At 42.3% G+C, this 24,089-nt stretch overlaps 1 protein-coding gene and 1 pseudogene across 1 annotated transcript; both read left to right on the forward strand.

Moving 5' to 3' along the window:
- Nucleotides 1-14,190: 14,190 nt before the first annotated feature.
- Nucleotides 14,191-20,177, forward strand: LOC131466705 (putative nuclease HARBI1; annotated as a pseudogene).
- Nucleotides 20,178-20,422: 245 nt separating this feature from the next.
- Nucleotides 20,423-23,060, forward strand: LOC131467654 (interferon-induced protein with tetratricopeptide repeats 1-like). The gene is made up of 2 exons (XM_058641680.1): nucleotides 20,423-20,508; nucleotides 21,477-23,060. The coding sequence occupies exons 1-2, from the start codon at nucleotides 20,504-20,506 to the stop codon at nucleotides 22,774-22,776; spliced, it is 1,305 nt and encodes a 434-aa protein (XP_058497663.1). The 5' UTR covers nucleotides 20,423-20,503; the 3' UTR covers nucleotides 22,777-23,060.
- Nucleotides 23,061-24,089: the final 1,029 nt, after the last annotated feature.

The following is a 24,089-nucleotide window of genomic DNA, read 5'->3' on the forward strand; positions in this document are numbered from 1 at the left end:
TATCTACTCCTCACATGGGATATCATTCAAAATCACCACAACAGTCACAGATAATGGCTCAAATTGTGTAAAGGCCTTCAAAATGTATCAGCAAGTGGAGCAGGACGACCAGGAGGATGAGGTGACGTTTACTGACATCAGTGAGGCCTTGCAGATCAGTGTTGTTTCTGATGATGATGATGATGATGGTGATGAAGATGATACTGTAATCAGAGATGTGCGTCACACACCCTGAACCTGGTGTCATGCACTGATATTGACAAGTGGTTACTGTCAACACCAGGAATCAGGAATCAGACAGCACCTTACCTCCAGAGGTTTTAAAGTTTGAAATCTTTTTTTGAGATTTTATATTTTTTAAGTTTAAACTGTTGGTTCTTTTCTTCTTTCTTTCTTTTATTGTTGGGCTGACCGGGTTCTGGAGAGACTGAAATTTCGTTCTGACCTCATGTCTTAATGTGTGTTGGAATCATGGACGCATTTACGTCATACACACACAGGTTTGTGTAGCTATTCTTGACTGCCAGTTATTTGGAAACCAAAACCTCACCTCTAATCTCAGAGATAACCAGGGGGGTAAACGACGTAAACGTGGCCTTGCGGTCAGGATGGCAGCTAATGATAAGCAGTCTATCCAGAAACTTTAGTTTATATACTAATATTTTGAAGTTTATTGATAAGTGAAAGATCGATAACCCCTGTGCTTATGTGTGGGCGTGTAGGATCTTTCCAGTACCAGCACAGCCTTAGATTAAGTTTCTGGTAAACTGGGGGGTATTCCATCAAGCAGGCTAAAGGCAAAGCCAAGCTTAAATGGCCAAGTCTGGCTAATATGAGTGAGAGTTTGGTTCCGTCAAAGAGGCTGAGATTAGCCCCAACTCAGTAACCATGGAAACTATGACTCTGGCTAAGCCATAACTGCGGCTCAGGTTTCCGTTCCATCAATCTGAGCCTCAACCCTGTTCCACCAAGGTGTCTAATGTGAATGCTAGCCATGTAACCATGGTAACTTATGCTGCTAATATTTCCGCCGTAGGGAAGTAGTTGAACCCACTTTATAAATTTGTTCCCATATCCAAGTCTTTCCAGAGTGTTAAAAAGGTAAGACCACTCCACCTTATCAAAATTCATATATATCACATATAATGCAATAAATTGTTACATGCATGTCATTAATGAATTATCACCAAGTTTTACTGCAATAGAGAATAAATGTCATATGATTTAAGATTGATATTTGTAAAACCCTCAGAGCTATTATATTTGTTATCATCCCGGTTCAGTAGAAGTAATGGGTGACTACATCCAGAAGAGGGCAGTAAAGCTACATTACCAACTGTTGTAAAACACCAAACAACATGACATCAACATCGACTGAGCTGTTTGCTATGGAAGAAAAGTGAAGTCATGAGGATCACTGTGATGTTCATTACATTACATTACATGTCATTTAGCAGACGCTTTTATCCAAAGCGTCTTACAAAAGTGCATTTAAACATTTGGGAACAAATAAGAGCTAGAAGTAAGTAAGAGCTTCAAGTAGATCAAACTATGAAGTGCTAGTCATAAGTGCGATGTACAAGTTTATGTTTTTTTGGGGGTTTTTTTGTCGTCTTAGTCGAGATAGAGTCGGAAGAAATGTGTTTTTAGTCGGCGGCGGAAGATGTGGAGGCTTTCAGCTGTCCGGATGTTGATGGGGAGCTTGTTCCACCATTTGGGAGCGAGGACAGTGAACAGTCTCGAGTTCTGCGAGTGCCTCTGCGATCCTCTCAGTGAGGGGGCAGCGAGCCGGTTTGTCGATGCAGAGTGGAGTGGGCGGGCTGGGGTGTAGGTTTTGATCATGTCCTGGATGTAGGCTGGACCGGATCCGTTTGTAGCATGGAACGCAAGCACTAGAGTCTTGAAGCGGATGCGAGCAGCTACAGGAAGCCAGTGAAGGGAGCGGAGGAGCGGTGTAGTGTGGGAGAACTTTGGTAAGTTGAAGACCAGTCGAGCTGCTGCATTCTGGATGAGTTGCAGAGGTCATATGGCACATGCAGGAAGACCAGCCAGGAGGGAGTTGCAGTAATCCAAGCGTGAGATGACAAGAGCCTGGACCAGAACCTGTGCCGCCTTCTGGGTTAGAAGAGGCCGTATCCTTCGGATGTTGTGCAACATGTATCTGCAAGATCGAGCCGTTGCAGCAATGTTGGCAGTCTGTCCAGAAACTGCTTAATTTCACGGCACCTATGATTCTTGCCTCTGTCTCTGATCTTCTCCAGAGCTTTAATGCTGTTCTGTCTATAGAACGACTCGAGCGGTATCTCCGCCGCCTTCATGTGATTATCCACCGATCCGTTGCGGTCCTGCTGTTGGAAGTTAAGAAATTTCGCATACGCGTTGTAAAGGACGCAGCAAACAAACAATGTAACATTGTTTGTTTGCTGCGTCGTTCAACTGAAAACAGGCTCCACCAAGTAAAACTATCACACCTGACGGGGGGGACGAGAATTGATTACCCTGTCCCGTAGACGCGAGCTCAGTGTTGCCGTTGCCTCCGTCCGTCGTCTTGACATAAAACAAAATACTTCCTGTTTGCTACACTGAGAAACGCAGAGAGAGAGTTGTTGGGCATTGTGTGAGCTCATTTGAAAATGCTTTGACTGTAGCAGACATTTGTTTCTACTGAAAACAACAGACTAATTCAATGTGAGTGTGAGGGTTAATCCAAACTGAAGAAACTTCATACACTCACACATTATGTTGGTGAGTTGGGGGCTCCCACTGTCTCTTTCTTCTGACAAAAAAAATCACTTTCATCAGATGATGAAATGGGAGACATGGTGTTCAGTGACATGCCCTTGTTCAAATCTGAGTGTGTGGCTTCACTCTTTAGCTCGTACATTAATATGGCCCTCCCTTCGTGGGAGTTATGGGAGTTGGTGATGGACGGCAGACGCACCAGAGCCGAGTTCAGCCGTTTGCTGTCCTCCGTCATCAAGAATATTGTGGATGTGATCAGCACATCGGTTTTTCAGGTTGTGAAGCCGCAGGTTGTTTCCCACTCAGGTTTAAGGAACAAGAACCATAATTACAGATACGTGACAGAGGAGGATATCCTGGCCACGTTTGACACAGCTTTCCACCTTGGCCTGGAAGCAGCGCTGGGACTCAGAGTGAAACCTTCTTATATCACAGACAAAATGCTGCAGTTGTTAGCAGCCCAGGTGACAAATATCCTCAACCAGTTGCTCGACTCAGAGGAGCGAGAGGACAGTCCCGAGTCGTGTCATAGCCAAAATGCACCAAAAGATCAAGTCATGTGACAGCCAGGATGCACCAGAACATACCGAGTCATGTGACAGCCAACCAGAACCAGACCATACCGAGTCATGTGACAGCCAACCAGAACCAGACCATACCGAGTCATGTGACAGCCAACCAGTACATCCTGTGTCATGTGACAGCCAACCAGTACATCCTGTGTCATGTGACAGCCAAGGGCCTGCCAGGGCTGGGTCCCATTCACAGAACTTAGAGGATTCTGACTCCGACACGTTGCTACAGCAAGACTGGTACTTTTTTGTGGGATTTTGCTCATACTTACTGATCCACATCCTCGACTCAAATGCATTGATATATGACGTGGACTTCTTTGGGATCATAGTGCGACTGGGAGAGAGGACTGTGGGGGAACTGGGGCCCACTCTCCCAAAAAACATCAAAAAGGTCCAAATTGCTGTTTACACTGTGTTGCGAGTACGGATCTTCAAATGCTCTGCTGGCTGCCATGTTCAGAGTGTCCTGGGTTTTAAAAGAAGAAGTGCAAAAGCCAGAACCAGTCAGCTTTCTGGATAAAATGAGGAGTCTTTTCAAAAAATGGACCGGCAGAGTTTATCCAAAGAGCACCGTCAGCGACCACCAGGACTCCATCAACCAGGAGACTGGATCAATGCCATCGTCTTCCAGGAAATGTCAGGAAGTTCTTGTCCATAGCCAGATTTTTTAAGAAGCCTTGAACTGATGGATGGAAAAACTTAAACATTTGTCGTGGGTAAATACTCAAAACACGTGTGTACAGTGTACAGTTAAGGAGAACAGCCATTCAGACTACACTGAGACAATTCAAGGGAGAAATTAAACAATTAATACATACAAGATACAAAAGAAAAATAAATAAATAATAATAACAAAACAATAAATAAAACAAAACAAAATAAACCTCTCAGATAGCAACACTCGTATGGTACAAAAATAGTGCAACAAATTGTTGTCTATTCAAACTCATTTAAAAATATCTTCACAATCGTAGGCTCTTTAGCCTCATTAAGAGGTTTACATTGACCTGGACCCAAACCTCCTCTTCATCCACTAACTCCACACCTTTCACAAACCACTCGCATTGGTCCCCAAACCTTCTCAAAAAGTTCTTCTTTCCCTCTTTGTATATATGTTATTTTTTCCAAAGGAAAGGTAATTAACATTTGCCTGACCCAATGAGTGACACTTGCTATGCTGGACTTCTTCCAAAATAATGCAATAGATTTTTTTGCATGTAGAAGACACAAGTCTATCATAGTTTGTTCACTCTTTGTGATTTTTGGGGTAAAGTCCTAAAATAAAGAAAACTGGGCTTATCACAAGATCTTTTCTATTGCTTTTTTAATTTCTTCCCAAAAAGCTTTGACCTTACTGCATTCACACACACAGTGGCATAGCGTCCCCTCTTCCCTCATACATTTTGTACATAAATCAGGAATATTACTGTTATATTTATTTCATTTAACTGGTGTGATATAAGTTCTCATTGTCCATTTATACTGTAACAATCTCAAACTCGTGTTGACTGATTGATCCCCAGTCCTCTGGAGAGATCTCTTTCCCCAGGTCTTTACTCCATACGTTTTTTTTACAATCGGAATTTTCTGATGAGTTAGACATCAATACATCATACATCTCTGAAATAGCACCTTTGCTTAAACTATCCTTAGACATCAATTTTTGAGGACTTAATTGTATACCATGAGATGGCACCAAATGATTTTATTAACTGTAGAAGAGCAGGGATTGTTTTGTTAAGGTGGGAGAGAAATAAGATAACGTCATCTGCATATAGAGAAAGTTTATGTTCTGTCTGGCCAATTGTTATTCCAACTATTCCCGTGTGCACACGTACAGCTATAGCAAATCGTTCAATCGCCAGAGTAATCAAGAGAGGATGCCCTGACATCCTCTCTTGATTGAGATCATTTCGTCCTGCTGATTTTCCTGCCTTCATGTCATCAACAGCGATGCTTATTTCCTCTTCTTTAAGATCTGCCTCTAGCATCTCTGCATATTCTTCGGAAATAGTTGGAATATCCAGCTTATCCAGAAATGTCTTTTGGGCCTGGGGATCGCCCCATTTGACACATGCTGTTGTTTGTATTGTATTATCTTTAAAATAATTATCTATTTCTGTTCCCACATACTTCACAAAATCAGCGTCTTGTAACCATTTCTGACTCAGAGTCCATGTGGGTGGATCTCTAATAAGGTTCCCATCTGTGTATATCATACAGCACAGTCCGTGATCTGAAATTAATATACTACCATAGGAACAATCCTGTATTTCAGAGACCAATCATGCAGAGATTAAAAGTAATCTATCCGTGAGTATGTCTGATAAGTACTTGAGTGAAAGGAGTAGACAACATCATTAGGTTTCAAGTGTCTCCAGATGTCTAACAGATTTAACTCTTTAATGAAATGATGAATGGTTGTTCTACATCTATTATGAGTTTGATCAATACCTGTAGATCTGTCCCTGACTGTGTCTGGCATACAATTCCAGTCCCCAGCAATTATATACTCTCCTGGGAGGGATGCAAGCGTGAGAAATACATTTGTAAAAAAGCTGGCTTCATCTGTGTTGGGGCCATATATATTAACCAAGTTCAAGTTTACTGAGAGCAGCGATCCCTGGATGACCAAATACCTACCAAGTTTATCCTCGATTACATTAGAAACCTGAAAGGGCACTGATCGGTGGATTAGTGTCACGACTCCCCTTGCCTGTGTTGTAAATGATGCAGCATAGACGTTCCCCTGCCACCTCCTTCTTATTCTTATAATGTCCTCTTTTAAGGTGTGTGTTTCCTGCAAAAAAACAATTGTTTAATTGGTGTCTTTCAACTCAATCATAACCTGTTTGATTTTCTTAGTTTTTTGTAAACCTCTGCAATTCCAGGAAGTACATTTAAGTTCTACTTTTTGAGACATTCCATATAATATATCATGAGAATGAAAATGAAAATGACATATCTGAGAGGATGAACACATTTAAACCCTAGAACATTGATTAAACACACTGAACAGTAGAAAAACAATAACCAAGCTCATAATTCGCCAATGTTAAAATACTGACATTGTTGCAGCTTTTAATGCCATTATTTACTAAATGAACTTATTTCGTATTTACTAAAGAATGAAAAATAAGATAGAGGACAATGTTTGAGCTGAGCTCCATTGAAATAACAAAAATGATAGTATTTCTATTCTATTATCACACGGCCTGTGTACAAACATCTGCAGCAGCTTAATCAAAAACGTTCAAACTTAGTCACCTGCCTTTTTATGGCTCAACAGTTTATGCTCCTTTATGTAACAACAAACATCCCTGACTGGAGTATGTTGTATAAACCTGTGCAAACATTATTAACTACCAACATTCAAAATACTGATACACTAATGCCTTTAACTTTACCATATTGAGAAAGAAAGAAAACAAACAACAGAGGATTTCACGTTTCGTTGGTTCCCTGTTTTAGTACCACAAATTAATTAGTTTCACAGTCTATTGTTGCACATTCCATTTTCCTGTGTGATCAACCTCACATGTGCAGGGATGTAAACACAAACATTCAGCTTACAGACCTGTTGCTTCCTCTGTCTCAGGCTTCAACATTTACTCCTGCAGCTTCTTCTTTCACCTTGTTTATGAAGTGCTGCACCTCCGTCGGAGTGTTATCACCAGTTTGGCCGGGGGTATTATGCCGTGTCTGAGGCCCAGGCTATTTAGATTCAAGAAAGCAGTGCATCAGAATTAATGATGCATGCTCTTCTTTTGCTAATAGCACCATTGGAGTCCCACAGGGATCAATTTTAGGACCAATTTTATTTAGCTTTTACATTAATGACCTTAATCAGAGGAAGAGAGTGACCCTGCCCGGAGGAAGCCCGGGGCCCCCGCCTGGAGCCAGGCCCAGACGGAGGGCCCGTGAGCGAACGCCTGGTGGCCGGGTCTACCACGGGGCCCGGCCGGGCACAGCCCGAACAAGTCCCGTGGCGTCTTCATCGTCCTCCTGTGGACCCACCACCTGCAGGAAGATCGACTGGGGTCGGGTGCGCTGCCACATGGGTGGCAGTGAAGGTCGGGGATCTCGACGTACTGGACCTGGGCGGCAGAAGCTGGCTCTGGGGACATGGAACGTCACCTCGCTGTGGGGGAAAGAGCCGGAGCTTGTGCGGGTGATGGAGCGCTACCAATTAGATCTGGTGGGGCTTACCTCCACGCACAGCCTTGGCTCTGGAACCACACTCCTGGATAGGGGTTGGAAGTTATTCTTCTCTGGAGTTGCCCAGGGTGTAAGGCGCCGGGGCGGGTGTGGGGATACTCACAAGCCCCCGGCTGAGCGCCGCTGTGTTGGAGTTTACCCCGGTGGACGAGAGGGTCGCCTCCCTGCGCCTTAGGGTTGCGGGGGGGAAAGCCCCGACTGCTGTTTGTGCTTATGCACCGAACAGCAGCTCGGAGTACCCGGCCTTCTTGGAGGCCCTAGATGGAGTCCTGCAAGGGGCTCCGTCGGGGGACTCCATAGTTCTGCTGGGAGATTTCAATGCGCACGTGGGCGACGAAACCTGGAGAGGCGTTATTGGGAAGAACGGCCTACCTGATCTAAATCAGAGTGGTCGTTTGTTATTGGATTTCTGTGCAAGTCATGGACTATCCATAACAAACACCATGTTCGAGCATAAGGACGCTCATAAGTGTACTTGGTACCAGAGTGTCCTTGGCCGAAGGTCGATGATCGATTTTGTGATCGTTTCATCTGATCTAAGGCAGCATGTTCTGGACACTCGGGTGAAGAGAGGGGCAGAGCTGTCAACTGATCACCATCTGGTGGTGAGTTGGGTCAGAGGATGGGGGAGGACTCTGGATAGACCTGGTAAACCCAAACGTGTAGTGCGGATGAACTGGGAACGTCTGGAGGATGCCCCTGTCCGAGAGGCCTTCAACTCTCACCTCCGGCGGAGCTTTTCCTGTATCCCTATGGAGGCTGGGGACATTGAACCTGAGTGGGCAGTGTTCAAAGACTCTATTGTGAAAGCTGTAGTGGAGAGCTGTGGCTCCAGGGCTTTGGGTGCCTCAAGGGGCGGTAACCCTCGAACATCGTGGTGGACACCGGTGGTCAGGGAAGCTGTCCGACTGAAGAAGGAGTGTTTCCGGGATATGTTATCCCGGAGGACTCCTGAGACAGTTGCAAGGTATCGACAGGCCCGAAGGGCGGCAGCCTCTGCTGTGGCAGACGCAAAGCAGCGGGTATGGGAGAAGTTCCGAGAGGACATGGAGAAGGACTATCGGTCGGCACCAAGGCGTTTCTGGAAAACCATTCGGGGCCTCAGGAGGGGAAAGCGGGGGACCATCCAAGCTGTGTACAGTAAGGATGGGACACTGTTGACCTCGACTGAGGAGGTAACCGGACGGTGGAAGGAACACTTTGAGGAACTCCTGAATCCGACATCTGCACCCTCTGTGGTGGAGGCAGAGAGGGAGGCTGATGGGGGATCATTGTCAATCTCCCTGAGGGAGGTGGTTAAACAACTCCACAGTGGCAAGGCCCCAGGGGTTGATGAGATCCGCCCAGAAATGCTGAAGGCTCTGGGTGTGGAGGGGCTGTCTTGGATGACACGTCTCTTCAACATTGCGTGGAGGTCGGGGTCAGTACCGTAGGAGTGGCAAACTGGGGTGGTGGCCCCCTTTTCAAAAAGGGGGACCTGAGAGTGTGTGCCAATTACCGGGGCATCACACTTCTCAGCCTCCCTGGTAAGGTTTACTCCAAGGTTCTGGAAAGGAGGGTTCGACCGGTAGTCGAACCTCGGATTCAAGAGGAACAATGCGGATTCCGTCCTGGTCGTGGAACAACGGACCAGCTCTTTACTCTTGCAGGGATCCTGGAGGGGGCCTGGGAGTACGCCCATCCGGTCTACATGTGTTTTGTGGACCTGGAGAAGACGTATGATCGGGTTCCCAGGGAGACACTGTGGGAGGTGCTGCGGGAGTATGGGGTGAGGGGGGCACTACTTAGGGCCATCCAATCCCTATACGCCCAAAGTATGAGCTGTGTCAGGGTTCTCGGCACTAAATCAGGCCTGTTTCCTGTGGGTGTTGGCCTTCGCCAGGGCTGCGCTTTATCACCAATCCTGTTTGTGATTTTCATGGACAGGATATCGAGGCGTAGTCGTGGGGGAGAGGGGCTGTGGTTTGGAGGGCTTGAGATCACATCGCTGCTTTTTGCAGATGATGTGGTCCTCATGGCTTCGTCGGCCTGCGACCCTCAGCGCTCACTGGATCGGTTCGTGGCCGAGTGTGAAGCGGTCGGGATGAGGATCAGCACCTCTAAGTCTGAGGCCATGGCTCTTAGCAGAAAACCGGTGGATTGCCTTCTCCGGGTAGGGAATGACTCCTTGCCCCAGGTGAAGGAGTTCAAGTATCTCGGGGTCTGAGTTAGGGGACGAGGGAGCCGGAGATGGGAATCGGAGCGGCTGGTGTGTACTGCATTCGCTTTACCGCACGGTTGTGACGAAAAGGGAGCTGAGCCGGAAGGCAAAGCTCTCAATCTACCGGTCGGTCTTCTTTCCTATCCTCACCTATGGTCATGAAGGTTGGGTCATGACCGAAAGAACAAGATCGCGGGTACAAGCGGCCGAAATGGGATTCCTCAGGAGAGTGGCTGGCTTTTCCCTTAGAGATAGGGTGAGAAGCTCGGTCATCCGGGGGGAGCTCGGAGTAGAACCGCTGCTCCTTAACGTTGAAAGGAGCCAGTTGAGGTGGTTCGGGGCATCTGGTGAGGATGCCTCCTGGGCGCCTCCCGAGGGAGGTTTATCAGGCGCGTCCAGCTGGGAGGAGGCCTCGAGGTAGACCTAGGACAAGGTGGAGAGATTACATCTCCACTCTGGCCTGGGAACGCCTCGGGATCCCTCAGTCGGAGCTGGTCAATGCGGCTCAGGAAAAGGAAGTTTGTGGTCCCCTGCTGAAACTGCTGCCCCCGCGACCCGGCCCCGGATAAGCGGATGATGATGATGATGATGATTAATGACCTGCCTCTGATTTGCCCAGAAGTGCATATACAAATGTATGCTGACGACACAGTTATCTACACACATGCTAATGATAGAGATCAAGCTGTATCCTAACTCACTGCAGTACTACACAAAGTCTCAGACTGGCTAATTAGCAGCTGTCTGACTCTCAATGTCAGTAAAACAAGAGAAATGCACAGCAACAACCTGATATTTTTGTCAAAGGAGAAGGGATTAAAATTGTTGCATATTCATTGATTGACTTTTAAAAGCATATTAAAATGATATCCAGAAATGTTAGAGCAAGTATAATTAATTTTAGACATATAAGGCATCAATTACCTATGCATGCTGCTAAATTGTTTATGCATTCAATGATCCTCTCACATCTGTCATGTTGCAGGTGTGGCTACACTGAAACCCTTGTATAGACTTGCTGACGTGCTCGATGTACAAATTGATGCATGAACTTGCACCACCACCACTCAAGCACTGTGTCACGAAGCATCAAGTCTGTTAGTGTTTTTGTTTGCTTAGTTTAGTTATTGTGTTAGTTTAGGTTTAAAGTCATGTTAAGTTCATGTCACTTTTGGTGTGGGTTTGATTTTCACTTCCCCTTTTATTTTGGTAAATGTCATGTCTTCCTGTCGTGTGGTTTCTTCAGTTGTTTTGACACATCTCCCCGAAATTCCCTCATGCACGTCACCTGGTGATCCTTTAGTAATCACTCACACCTGCCCTTGAGTCCCTCTCCCCTATATAGTGTCCCCAGTTCATTTGTCCTTTGCCAGTGCGTTGTTAATGCTCCTAGAGTTCACGTCAGGTCCCAAATTTGTTTTGCCTTAGCGCAAGCATCAAGTCAAGTCTTGTTTGTTCTCCTTCTGTAAAGAAGTGATGTTGTTTTTACATTTGATTCATTTCTATTTGAGCCCTACGGTGTTCGTCTCAGTATTATAACCACATTTTATATCATCACCGTCTCTTGATCTGCTTATCCCAGCCTATACTTGTTTCCCTGAAACAGAAACGTTTGCTCAGGGTAAACAAAACCTTGACTCAGCAGTTACTTACTCCCTCTCCATTCAATCAAATCACATATAACAGGTTTTTATACAAACATAAGACGTCATCTCAGTCATGAGAGTCGTTTTCATCAAACAGAAACTGACTTTGGTCAAATGAAATGCACAGGGAGTCATTAATAAATAAATATACATATACCTGATTGATATAGATAGATATTATGTCGGCCTGTCAGATACATGACACCAGGGGGGTATTCCATCAAGCAGGCTAAAGGCAAAGCCAAGCTTAAATGACCAAGTCTGGCTAATATGAGAGAGAGTTCGGTTCCATCAAAGAAGCTGAGATTAGCCCCAACTCAGTAACCATGGAAACTATGACTCTGGCTAAGCCTCAACCATAGCTAAGCCATAACTGTGGCTCAGGTTTCCGTTCCATCAGTCTGAGCCTCAACCCTGTTCCACCAAGGTGGCTAATGTGAATGCCAGCCAAGTAACCATGGTAACTTATGCTGCCGGGCAAACCTGGTCTGTAGCAGGCTAAAAGTGAAGCTTAGCACCATCTATGATCAAAGAATGTCCAATAGACAGAAACAGAGACACACAACTGTCAAGGAATGATAAAATAATGTGTAAAACATAAAATATATAATAAAATATATTAAAGAAATTATTTATACTAATAATTATATATTATATAATATTAAGTACATTAAAGAACATTGTCACCAAAATAAAATATAATAAAAAATAAGGCACAAATAAATAAAAAATTAAACTAATTAGCAAAAAAATATAATAAAAGGAAATTTAAAGAGATCATCATTCTTTTGATGTAACAAGGGTTAGGGCCTCCGATTGATAGGAGATAGATGATTGATTTCCTGTCACTTGCATTCACTTACTGTAATAGGGGTCCTCGTCTCCATTGAATTGCTTGATTTGCTAAATGATTCTAGATAAATAATAACTTTTTTACAATCAATAGATCTGTCATATGATTATTTCCTATAGAATGATAACCAACCTTGCATTTCTTCATGTAATAATCTACCATCAATTGTATGATAAATGTGATGAGTCATGTAAAATACTTTGATTAAATGTAGCCTATTATTATCAAAAATGTAGGCAAGGCAACTTTATATAGTATATTTTAGCACAAGGTGATTCAAAGTGCTTTACATAAAATAAGATGAAAATACAACAATTCAACATATAGCATCTGGGACAAAATACAGCATGTAAAAATTACAGGCTTAAATGAAAATGATATCAGTTCTATACAATTGGCCACGCAGGAAATAAATCAAAGCTATCCCATCGATTTGCATAACATTCAGTTGATAAATGTGATGAATATCACTTTCTAACATAACTACTAGGGCTGCCAAATGATAAAATATGGAGAATTTCACATAAATTGCAGTGAAACAATAATGTTATTTTAATTATGTTCATATGAATGTTACTTATTAGGGCTGTCTTTTTGTTCTTTGGGGATTTTCCTTTTAATTTTAGGGATTTGGTTGCATTAATAGGTCCACATAATTGATTAGTTTAAAACAAAAACCATCAAAAAATCAATTGGTAGATTATTGTCAACATATATTTTGTCCCTTTGATGGAGGATTTATAAAACATGATGATGCTGAAATACTTAATTTTCTTTGTCACTTACGCATTCAGCCTGTTGGCAATATTCTGCCACGCCACATCCCTCGCTTTATTGATTGCCACGGTATTGCCCTTCTTTGGGATTATGTGGCTGTAATCCTCATATACCTCCATGAGGAGGGTTTGCTCCGCTGCCGAGAACATCTCTGCACGCTCTTTTCCTCTTGCTTTTCGGCATTTTTCACAGTTTCCGTGCTCGACTAGAATGGGCTTTTTATTTTCCCTGTGGGCGTGCACAAGTTGAGGCTTAACAGTTGAGGCTTGACTAAGCGTCAGGTGGAGCCAGCTGATTTCACTTGATGGAACGGCTTGGAGCTAGATTGGGAGGTGGAGCTTAGTCAAGCTTCAAGCTTACACCTAAGTCTGGCAATTCTTAGCTACGTTGATGGAATACCCCCCAGGGGGGTATTCCATCAAGCAGGCTAAAGGCAAAGCCAAGCTTAAATGGCCAAGTCTGGCTAAGATGAGTGAGAGTTCGGTTCCATCAAAGAGGCTGAGATTAGCCCCAACTCAGTAACCATGGAAACTATGACTCTGGCTAAGCCTCAACCATGGCTAAGCCATAACTGTGTCTCAGAGGGGTATTGCACAAAACCAAGATAAGGGATTAAGCCAGGATAGGTTGGTTATCCTGGCTGAATTTAGCCTCAAGTCGGTTGCATGAAAGCAGCTCAAACTTGACCCGGCCAAGTTACTATGGTGATTTATTCTCTGCAGTTAGCCTGCTCCAGACCAGGCTAACAGCCAGGCTAAGATTAATCCTAGTGATTCACCTGTATTTCCACCGTCAATCCCGTGAGGGATTAACATGTTTTACAACATGGCCATGGTCTTTCTAGGTATTTTGCATCATTTTAATTATCCTGTATTAAAATATTACATATATAGTCATATCTCATTTCATTTCAATCTGTTTTATATTGATTCAAGTGGTAGTATTATTACTAGTGTTATATTGCTATGCTAATGAAGGCTGCTTGTCAAATTGCCGTCAGAGGTTTCATAAATATGTGTTTTATTGCAGTAATTGAGATTACAAAACACAGCTGATGAAGTTGTGTTTTCAATGAAATCTGTGACGAGGTCAATATATTATATTATATTATATTATATTATATATATATATGTGTATATATTATAGGTCCAACTCCCATTCACCTGTTCCCTCTTCATAATGGTTTGTCCTTTTTTGGAGGATGTACTGGATGAGGAAGCCCTAATCCTCAGACGAGCATTTAGGCATGAAAGCGTCTTCCGGGACAGGTCAGACCCATTGGCCTTTGGAGATGACTATCTCATTGAGAGATACAGATTCTCAGGTGATGGACTGAGACATTTATGTAGGCTGCTGGGTCCACAAATACAGCACAAGACGGCACGAAGCCATGCTCTCACTGTACCACAGATGGTCTGTGTTACATTGAGATGGTTTGCAAGTGGGAGCTTCCTTTATTCTGTTGGGGATGCAGAGAACCTCAATAAAGGAACCATTTGCCGCACAATAAGACGCGTTTGTCTGGCGCTGAAGTCCTTCAGCAACATATTCATCTCCTTCCTTGGCCACAGAAGACTCCTCTACATCAAGGAGGAGTTTTACAAGATTGCAGGTAAACTCAATTTCAATGTGCAACCATTAGTTTCTAATTTGATCAGTCACAGTTGGATACTCACTATTTTTTGTTACAGCTTTCTCTAACATCATTGGTGCAGTGGATTGCACACACATAAGGATCAAACGCTCCTCAGGAGAACATGAGGGGGATTACGTTAACAGGAAATCCTTTCACAGCATCAATGTTCAGGCAAGAGTGATTTGTGGTTATTATGGCCTACATAAATTAATTCTGTGCATTTAATGGCCTTAATAGGTTACAACTTAACATTTCAGATGACCTGTGATGCTGACTGCCTTGTCAGCAATTTAGAGGCAAAGTGGCCTGGCTCAGTGCATGACACCAGAGTCTTTCGGGCTAGTCCAATTTACGAGTGGCTTTCACAAGGTAAGCCACACATTTTATTTGTACTGTAAGCACCTTGGACATCATGAGTATGTAACTCTGCCGTGTTATTTTCTAAATGATATGTTGTATTATCAGACGAATTCTCTGGTGTGCTGCTGGGAGACAAAGGATATGCCTGCGAGGCATTCCTCTTGACTCGGTTGCGGACCCCCAAACCCCACCACAGCAGGCCTACAACCATGCACACAACAAAACAAGGGCTCGAATAGAGATGACCTTCGGCCTTCTGTTGATGTTGACTGGGAAAATGCTTCCATCTTCCCAGACAACATTAATGGCAGACTCGTCAGGGAGCAATATATTGCAAGTTTTTTCACTTCATTTTTGGATCTAGCCTATCTTTAGTTAATAAAATAAAGATCTTAAATGTCACTTTTTGCTGTGTGTGCATTTTGTTTAGCATTGGTGGTTCTCTTTTACATTCTACTTTACATTCATGAAAAAGGGAGGACACCACAATGTTTTCTCGTTGAATTGTTTTTATTTGTCTTGGTTGCTTGGATCCTGGAATAGAGAGAGCAAAAGCAACAAAGATTAAAACACTGTATTGCAGTTATGGTTACTGTGTGCACTGAAATACTCACTTCTCTTTCTAGTTTCTGGATTTCCAGTCGTTTATGCTCCTAGAGTTCACGTCAGGTCCCAAGTTTGTTTTGCCTTAGCGCAAGTGTCAAGTCAAGTCTTGATTGTTCTCCTTCTGTAAAGAAGTGATGTTGTTTTTGCCTGCCCTTTAAAGAGATAAATAAAGACTCTTGAATCATTCGTCATGTCTCCTGTCTCGTACGCTTGGGTCCAAGCAGTGTATTCACCGTTCCTAACACACTGGGTGTCACTCTGCAGGGACAATGTAAGGGTATCCAGGGCCTCAATAAGAAGCCATTGTTGCACCAAATTTAGGAAGACCACTTTTGGGCAACTCTGGTTGTATACATGGTCCCTGTCAACTAAATTAATAAACTAAACTAAACTTTTTAATTACATTTGATTCATTTCTATTTGAGCCTTACGGTGTTTGTCTCAGTATTATAACCACATTTTATATCATCACCGTCTCTTGATCTGCTTATCCCAGCCTATACTTGTTTCCCTGAAACAGAAACGTTTGCTCAGGGGAAACAAAACCTTGACTCAGCAGTCACTTACTCCCTCTCCATTCAATCAAATCACATATAACAGGTTTTTATACAAACATTAAACGTCATCTCAGTCATGACAGTCGTTTTCATCGAACAGAAACTGACTTTGGTCAAATGAAATGCACAGGGAGTCATTAATAAATAAATATACATATACCTGATTGATATAGATAGATATTATGTCAGCCTATCAGATACATGACACCAGGGGGGTATTCCATCAAGCAGGCTAAAGGCAAAGCCAAGCTTAAATGGCCAAGTCTGGTTAAGATGAGTGAGAGTTCGGTTCCATCAACGAGGCTGAGATTAGCCCCAACTCAGTAACCATGGAAACTATGACTCTGGCTAAGCCTCAACCATGGCTAAGCCATAACTGTGGCTCAGGTTTCCGTTCCATCAATCTGAGCTTCAACCCTGTTCCACCAAGGTGGCTAATGTGAATGCCAGCCAAGTAACAATGGTGTCACGGCTTAGCAAGAAACCCAGAACGAGACTCTGACTGACGAAAGAAAAGGTTTATTTGAGATGAAGGAATGCGGGGAAGGAAGGGTGCTGGTCCGGGGGGGGGATGACGGCTGGAGGGCTTGAGGTGATGGCTGGGCTGGCAGACGGGCAGGCAGGAAGGACTGAACAAAAGACAAACAGGTTTAAATTTCGCACCGACTGGCAACGGAGTACAGTTTCTAAAGGTTAGCTCGAATAGTAGTCTTCTTCCAACAAACCGTGTACACTGAGTGACGATCCGGCAGAGACTGAAGGTAGGGACAGGAACTAAGTGCAGACTGGGTGATGAGCTGATGGAAACCAGGTGGCTTGATTGCAGCAGCAGGGCAGGTGTGGAGTGGGAGGTAGGCAGGTCCAGCAGAGGTGACAGAGTGCAAGGGGGGAGGGGAAGGTGACAGGCAGACAAAAACAAACACCAAAACTGTCATGAGGCTGGCCTCATGACACATGGTAACTTATGCTGCCGGGCAAACCTGGTCTGTAGCAGGCTAAAAGTGAAGCTTAGCACCATCTATGATCAAAGAATGTCCAATAGACAGAAACAGAGACACACAACTGTCATGGAATGATAAAATAATATGATAAACATAAAATATATAATAAAATATATTAAAGAAATTATTAATACTAATAATTATATATTATATTAAGCACATTAAAGAACATTATCACCCAAATAAAATATAATAAAAAACAAGACACAAATAAATACAAAATTAAACTAATTAGCAAAAAAATATAATAAAAGGAAATTTAAAGAGATCATCATTCTTTTGATGTAACAAGGGTTAGGGCCTCCGATTGATAGGAGATAGATGATTGATTTGCTGTCACCTGCATTCACTTACTGTAATAGGGTCCTCGTCTCCATTGAATTGCTTGATTTGCTAAATGATTCTAGATAAATAATAACTTTTTTTACAATCAATAGATCTGTCATATGATTATTTCCTATAGAATGATAACCAACATTGCATTTCTTCATGTAATAATCTACCATCAATTGTATGATAAATGTGATGAGTCATGTAAAATACTTTGATTAAATGTAGCCTATTATTATCAAAAATGTAGGCAAGGCAACTTTAAATAGTACATTTTAGCACAAGGTGATTCAAAGTGCTTTACATAAAATAAAATGAAAATACAACAATTCAACATATAACATCTGGGACAAAATACAGCATGTAAAAATGACAGGCTTAAATGAAAATGATATCAATTCTATACAATTGGCCATGCAGGAAATAAATGAAAGCTATCACATCGATTTGCATAACATTCAGTTGATAAATGTGATGAATATCACGTTCTAACATAACTACTAGGGCTGCCAAATGATAAAATATGGAGAATTTCACATAAATTGCAGTGAAACAATAATGTTATTTTAATTATGTTCATATGAATGTTACTTATTAGGGTTGTCTTTTCCTTTTAATTGTAGGGATTTGGTTGCATTAATAGATCCACATAATTGATTAGTTTAAAACAAAAACCATCAAGCAATCAATTGGTAGATTATTGTCTACATATATTTTGTCCCTTTGATGGAGGATTTATATAACACGATGATGCTGAAATACTTCATTTTCTTTGTCACTTACGCATTCAGCCTGTCGGCAATATTCTGCCACGCCACATCCCTCGCTTTATTGATTGCCGCGGTATTCCCCTTCTTTGGGATTATGTGGCTGTAATCCTCATATACCTCCATGAGGAGGGTTTGCTCCACTGCCGAGAACATCTCTGCACGCTCTTTTTTTCTCTTGTTTTTCGGCATTTTTCACAGTTTCGGTGCTCGACTAGAATGGGCTTTTTATTTTCCCTGTGGGCGTGCACAAGTTGAGGCTTAACAGTTGAGGCTTGACTAAGCGTCAGGTGGAGCCAGCTGATTTCACTTGATGGAACGACTTGGAGCTAGATTGGAAAGTGGAGCTTAGTCAAGCTTCAAGCTTACACCTAAGTCTAGCAATTCTTAGCTACGTTGATGGAATACCCCCCAGGTTTGCCCGGCAGCATAAGTTACCATGGTTACTTGGCTGGCATTCACATTAGCCACCTTGGTGGAACAGGGTTGAGGCTCAGATTGATGGAACGGAAACCTGAGCCACAGTTATGGCTTAGCCAGAGTCATAGTTTCCATGGTTACTGAGTTGGGGCTAATCTCAGCCTCTTTGATGGAACTCATATTAGCCAGACTTGGCCATTTAAGCTTGGCTTTGACTTTAGCCTGCTTGATGGAATACCCCCATGAGTTAATGTGTGTTATGATTTGGCGCTATACAAATACAATTGAATTGAACTGAATTGAATGAACAAAAGAGAAACGACGTCAACGAAAGAGAAACGACGTAAACGAAAGAGAAACGATGTAAACAAAAGAGAAACGACATCAACAAAAGAGAAACGACGTCAACAAAAGAGAAACGACGTAAAGAGAAATGACGTAAACAAAAGAGAAACGATGTAAACAAAAGAGAAACGACATCAACGAAAGAGAAACGACATCAACAAAAGAGAAACGACATCAACGAAAGAGAAACGACGTAAACGAAAGAGAAACGATGTCAACGAAAGAGAAACGACGTAAACGAAAGAGAAACGACGTAAACAAAAGAGAAACGACATCAACAAAAGAGAAACGACATCAACAAAAGAGAAACGACGTCAACAAAAGAGAAACGACGTAAAGAGAAATGACGTAAACAAAAGAGAAACGATGTAAACAAAAGAGAAACGACGTAAACAAAAGAGAAACGACGTAAACAAAAGAGAAACGACATCAACAAAAGAGAAACGACGTCAACAAAAGAGAAACGACGTAAAGAGAAATGACGTAAACAAAAGAGAAACGATGTAAACAAAAGAGAAACGACGTAAACAAAAGAGAAACGACGTAAACAATAGAGAAACGACATAAACAAAAGAGAAACGACGTAAACAAAAGAGAAACGACGTAAAGAGAAATGACGTAAACAAAAGAGAAACGATGTAAACAAAAGAGAAACGACGTAAACAAAAGAGAAACGACGTAAACAAAAGAGAAACGACGTAAACAAAAGAGAAACGACGTAAACAATAGAGAAACGACATAAACAAAAGAGAAACGACGTCAACAAAAGAGAAACGACGTAAAGAGAAACGACGTAAACGAAAGAGAAACGACGTCAACGAAAGAGAAACAACGTCAACGAAAGAGAAACGACGTCAACGAAAGAGAAACGACGTAAACAAAAGAGAAACGACGTAAACAAAAGAGAAACGACAAATGCTTCAGTGAAGAAACAACAGCAGTGCTATTAGAAGGTGTTACCATTAATAATTACAAACACCAAACGTGGCCTTGCGTTCAGGATGGTTGCTAATGATAAGCCAGTCTATCCAGAAACTATAGTTTATATACTAATATTTTGAAGTTTATTGATAAGTGAAAGATCGATAACCCCCGTGCTTATGTGTGGGCGTGTAGGATCTTTCCAGTACCAGCACAGCCTTAGATTAAGTTTCTGGTAAACTGGTTATCTCTGAGATTAGAGGTGAGGTTTTGGTTTCCAAATAACTGGCAGTCAAGAATAGCTACACAAACCTGTGTGTGTATGACGTAAATGCGTCCATCCAAACATATTTGTCATTTCACTGAAGTTAAAGGGCGTAACTGCTGAGTCACGGTTTTGTTTCAGGAGAAGCAAAAGTTACAGACTCCCTCATAAAAGCGTCTCCGCTCCTCACCCAAAACACTGCTGCACAAACTGCTGCTGACGATACAACAGTGATCCCAAGTCTAATCCAACTACAACCAGACGAGCTGAGGTGGTGAATCAGGATGAGGTGAATTCATATTATTATTATTTTTGTTATTATTATTATTATCATTATTAATAATAAGGAATATCAGAGATGGTGTAGTTTAGAAACGTTTTAGAAAGTTTTTATGGGCAGAATCATTATTTTTACTTTACTATGTCACTAATTATAATTTAGTGGTATAAACCAGTTCCACCTATTAAGATATTCCTGTTCATTATTAGTGATATAACTTTTTTGGATGGTTATTCTTCTGTCCTAATGCATGTTTAAAATGGCATCTTTTGCTGGGGGTTTTTTTATGACACAATACTTATTATGACCTTTTTGAATCTTTACTCCAATTAAAACAGAGGAAAACTAAAACTATTATAACCTTGGTGCAGACACAGAATGCAGACGGACCAAACGCTGTTTTGTTTATCATTTATTAAACTGTGTTATATTTTCCGTGATGGGAAAAAAGAGAAAAACGTTCGTATGTCGGCCATTGGGTGCCCCAATTCTTAAAGATTGGTTGACATTCTTCTTCATTTGCATAGTTCACATCTCAGGCCGATCTGTCTGTTTGGGAGGCTGCAGAAATATTGTGGTGCATTACGGCAGCCTCCATGAAGCAAGGCCCTTGCCTAGAGGAAAACCCTTATGACTTTTATTCCCAAGCACTTACAAAAAACAATCAATCAATTAATATTGATTGTTATGGCACTTTAAAATATCTGCAAGGCAATAACATAAATAATGAAAGCGCACAACTAGAAAGAACAGACAGAAAGTGTCACCGTGCTACTGAATATTAAAAGCCTCTCTAAATAAATGTGTTTACTTTTAAAAGTACTCTCAGATCAGTAACTGAACACAGGGGTCGTAGAAATATGGACTGTATATTTAATTTCTGCCAATAAATAAGAGATAAATGTAAAATTGCCACTCTGAGAATATTCTGTCAACATAGTGACAACGTTTTAATGTCTTAAATTAAACTCCACCAGCGCCGCACAGAGTGAGACTACGCTGGAGGCCAAACTGAAAAAGCTGCAGTGCCACTTCACCTGGGACCTGGATGGCAACCAGTCCATACTTTTAGACCTCAGGGAGATGCTGGAGGACATCGGAACTGATGAGGGAAACTGTTGGCTGGGTCACATTTACAACCTGCAGGGCTACATCCACTTCCAGCTGGGAACCAATGAAGCCAACGAAGCCAGGAGTTTCTTCAGCATGGCTGCAGAAGCTCTAAACCGAACAAGAGACGCAGACAGGGGTCCATGGCTGCTGGTGAACTATGGAAATCTGGCTTGGCTGCACTATCGCCAAGGTGAGGAAGCAGAGAGTCAGGCTTACCTGTCAAAGGTCGCTGCTCTGAAGGAAGAATTCCCATCTCCATCACAGGACGAGCTGCACCCGGAGATCTGTGCTGAAAAAGCCTGGACTCTGCTGAAGTTCAGCAGAGAACACAAGGTACTGGCAGGCGAATACTTCCAGAAAGCCATCGGGATGCAGCCAGACATGGTGGAGTGGCAGACCAGCCATCTGATAGGGTGGGCCAGTCTTCATAAGCACGATAAGAACCAACTAGGGGCAGACTTCATGGAGAGAATGCAGAATGCCAAGGAACAGGATCCAGACAACCTGTACCTTGCTGCAGTGTACCTTAAGCGGCGTGCCAGCAGAGGAGAAGATGTTAATGATGAAGTGAGTGAGTTGGCAACAAGGATTTTGGGAAATCCCGTCAGCAGCTACAGTGGAATCAAAGTGATACTACGGATTTACAGAAGCGATGACTCTTTTGACAAAGCTACAGCCTTGGCAGAGGAGGCTCTCCAAAACCATCCAGACAAACGCTATCTGAAAAGATGCCTGGCACTCTGTTACAAGTGGAAGATCAATTCAATGGATCACCCAACACCGCAAATGATAGATAAAGCGATCAGTCTCCACAAGCAGGTGATTACTCTTTACCCACATTCTTCCTTAGTCAAGAGAATGGACCTTGCAAGTGTGTACGCACAGTCCCGTCACGACCTGGGTAAAGCTGAGGCCATATACCAGGAGCTGCTCGAACGTGACCTGGAACCTGCAAACAAGCAGGTCCTTTACAACACGTATGCGAAATTTCTAAACTTCAAACGGCAGGACCGCAACGGATCGGTGGATTATCACATGAAGGCGGCGGAGATACCGCTCGAGTCGTTCTTTAGACAGAACAGCATTAAAGCTCTGGAGAAGATCAGAGACAGAGGCAAGAATCATAGGTGCCGTGAAATTAAGCAGTTTCTGGACAGACTGTGAACATCACAGTGATCCTCGTGACATCACTTTTCTTCCATAGCAAACAGCTCAGTCGATGTCATGTTGTTTGGTGTTTTACAACAGTTGGTAATGTAGCTTTACTGCCCTCTTGTGGATGTAGTCACCCATTACTTCTACTGAACTGGGATGATAACAAATATAATAGCTCTGAGGGTTTTACAAATATCAATCTTAAATCATATGACATTTATTCTCTATTGCAGTAAAACTTGGTGATAATTAATTAATGACATGCATGTAACAATTTATTGCATTATATTTAAGAACGAATGCTGCTTACACTCTGTTTTTGAGAAGTAAAAATATTGCTGTATTGCTTTATTTGTGGTGTAAGCTGAATAAAGATTTTACCGCTCTGATGTTTTCTGGCCCAAAAGTTCTTCATATTTTCATTCTCAAATTGTTTTTTAAATCGGATTTTCAAAAAAAATCACCAGGGGGTACAGACGGTGGCATTCATACAAAATAAATGAAAATTATTGCCATTGTAGGTCATAAATGTAATTTAAAAAAGGTTGTTTGTTTGTAATCTTGATACCTTTTGGTCAATTATGTTAACAAAACATGTTAGGTTTCTAACTGTTGAACTATTTTCACCCATTTATGTGCATTTATATAACATTTCCCGTATAAAATAATCACCTTTAAAATAAAACTAGCTCTCTCCAGCTATGACGTCATCGTCGCGTCACTTTCCAAAATGGCGACATTAGCGTAGCAACACCGCTGCTAGCAGAGGCTCCATTCTGTTTTCTTAGCGTGTATTGATGGACGTGAAGCCCCAGAACAATTTAGTAACTTAGTATCTCGCTAACTGACCGGTTTACTAATTAACTCAGCTGTGTAAGTGTTGCGTATTTAGTAAGACTTCTCGCACTAATCCGTGTTAGCCCCGTTAGCTTGTGATGCTAGAATGGAGCCGATTCGGCGTCTACGTGTACAATCACTGGCCACTTTATTAGGTACACCTGTAAACCGGTTTTTAATATAAAATGGCTAAAATTGACAATGCGGGAAAAATTAGTTGCTCTTAGTTTTAACAGTTTGGAAGGACAGAGATATATTTGCCTGGAAACCTGGAATATCGACCACTATCAGTCCGATACTTGTTGACAACACCACCCCACCACCTACACCCATTTCAAGCAATTTCAAAGACAATAATAATTCTCATCTCGTCCCGTAAAATGCTGTCGCTGATCTTTGTCTCTTTCTATAATATACAATGGTTTATTGTTCGAACAATATACAGTATAGTACATACTGTATATTTGAGATGAATAGGTCCTTGG

Source organism: Solea solea, chromosome 10 (assembly GCF_958295425.1).
Source record: "Solea solea chromosome 10, fSolSol10.1, whole genome shotgun sequence".
Classification (NCBI taxonomy): Eukaryota; Metazoa; Chordata; class Actinopteri; order Pleuronectiformes; family Soleidae; genus Solea; species Solea solea.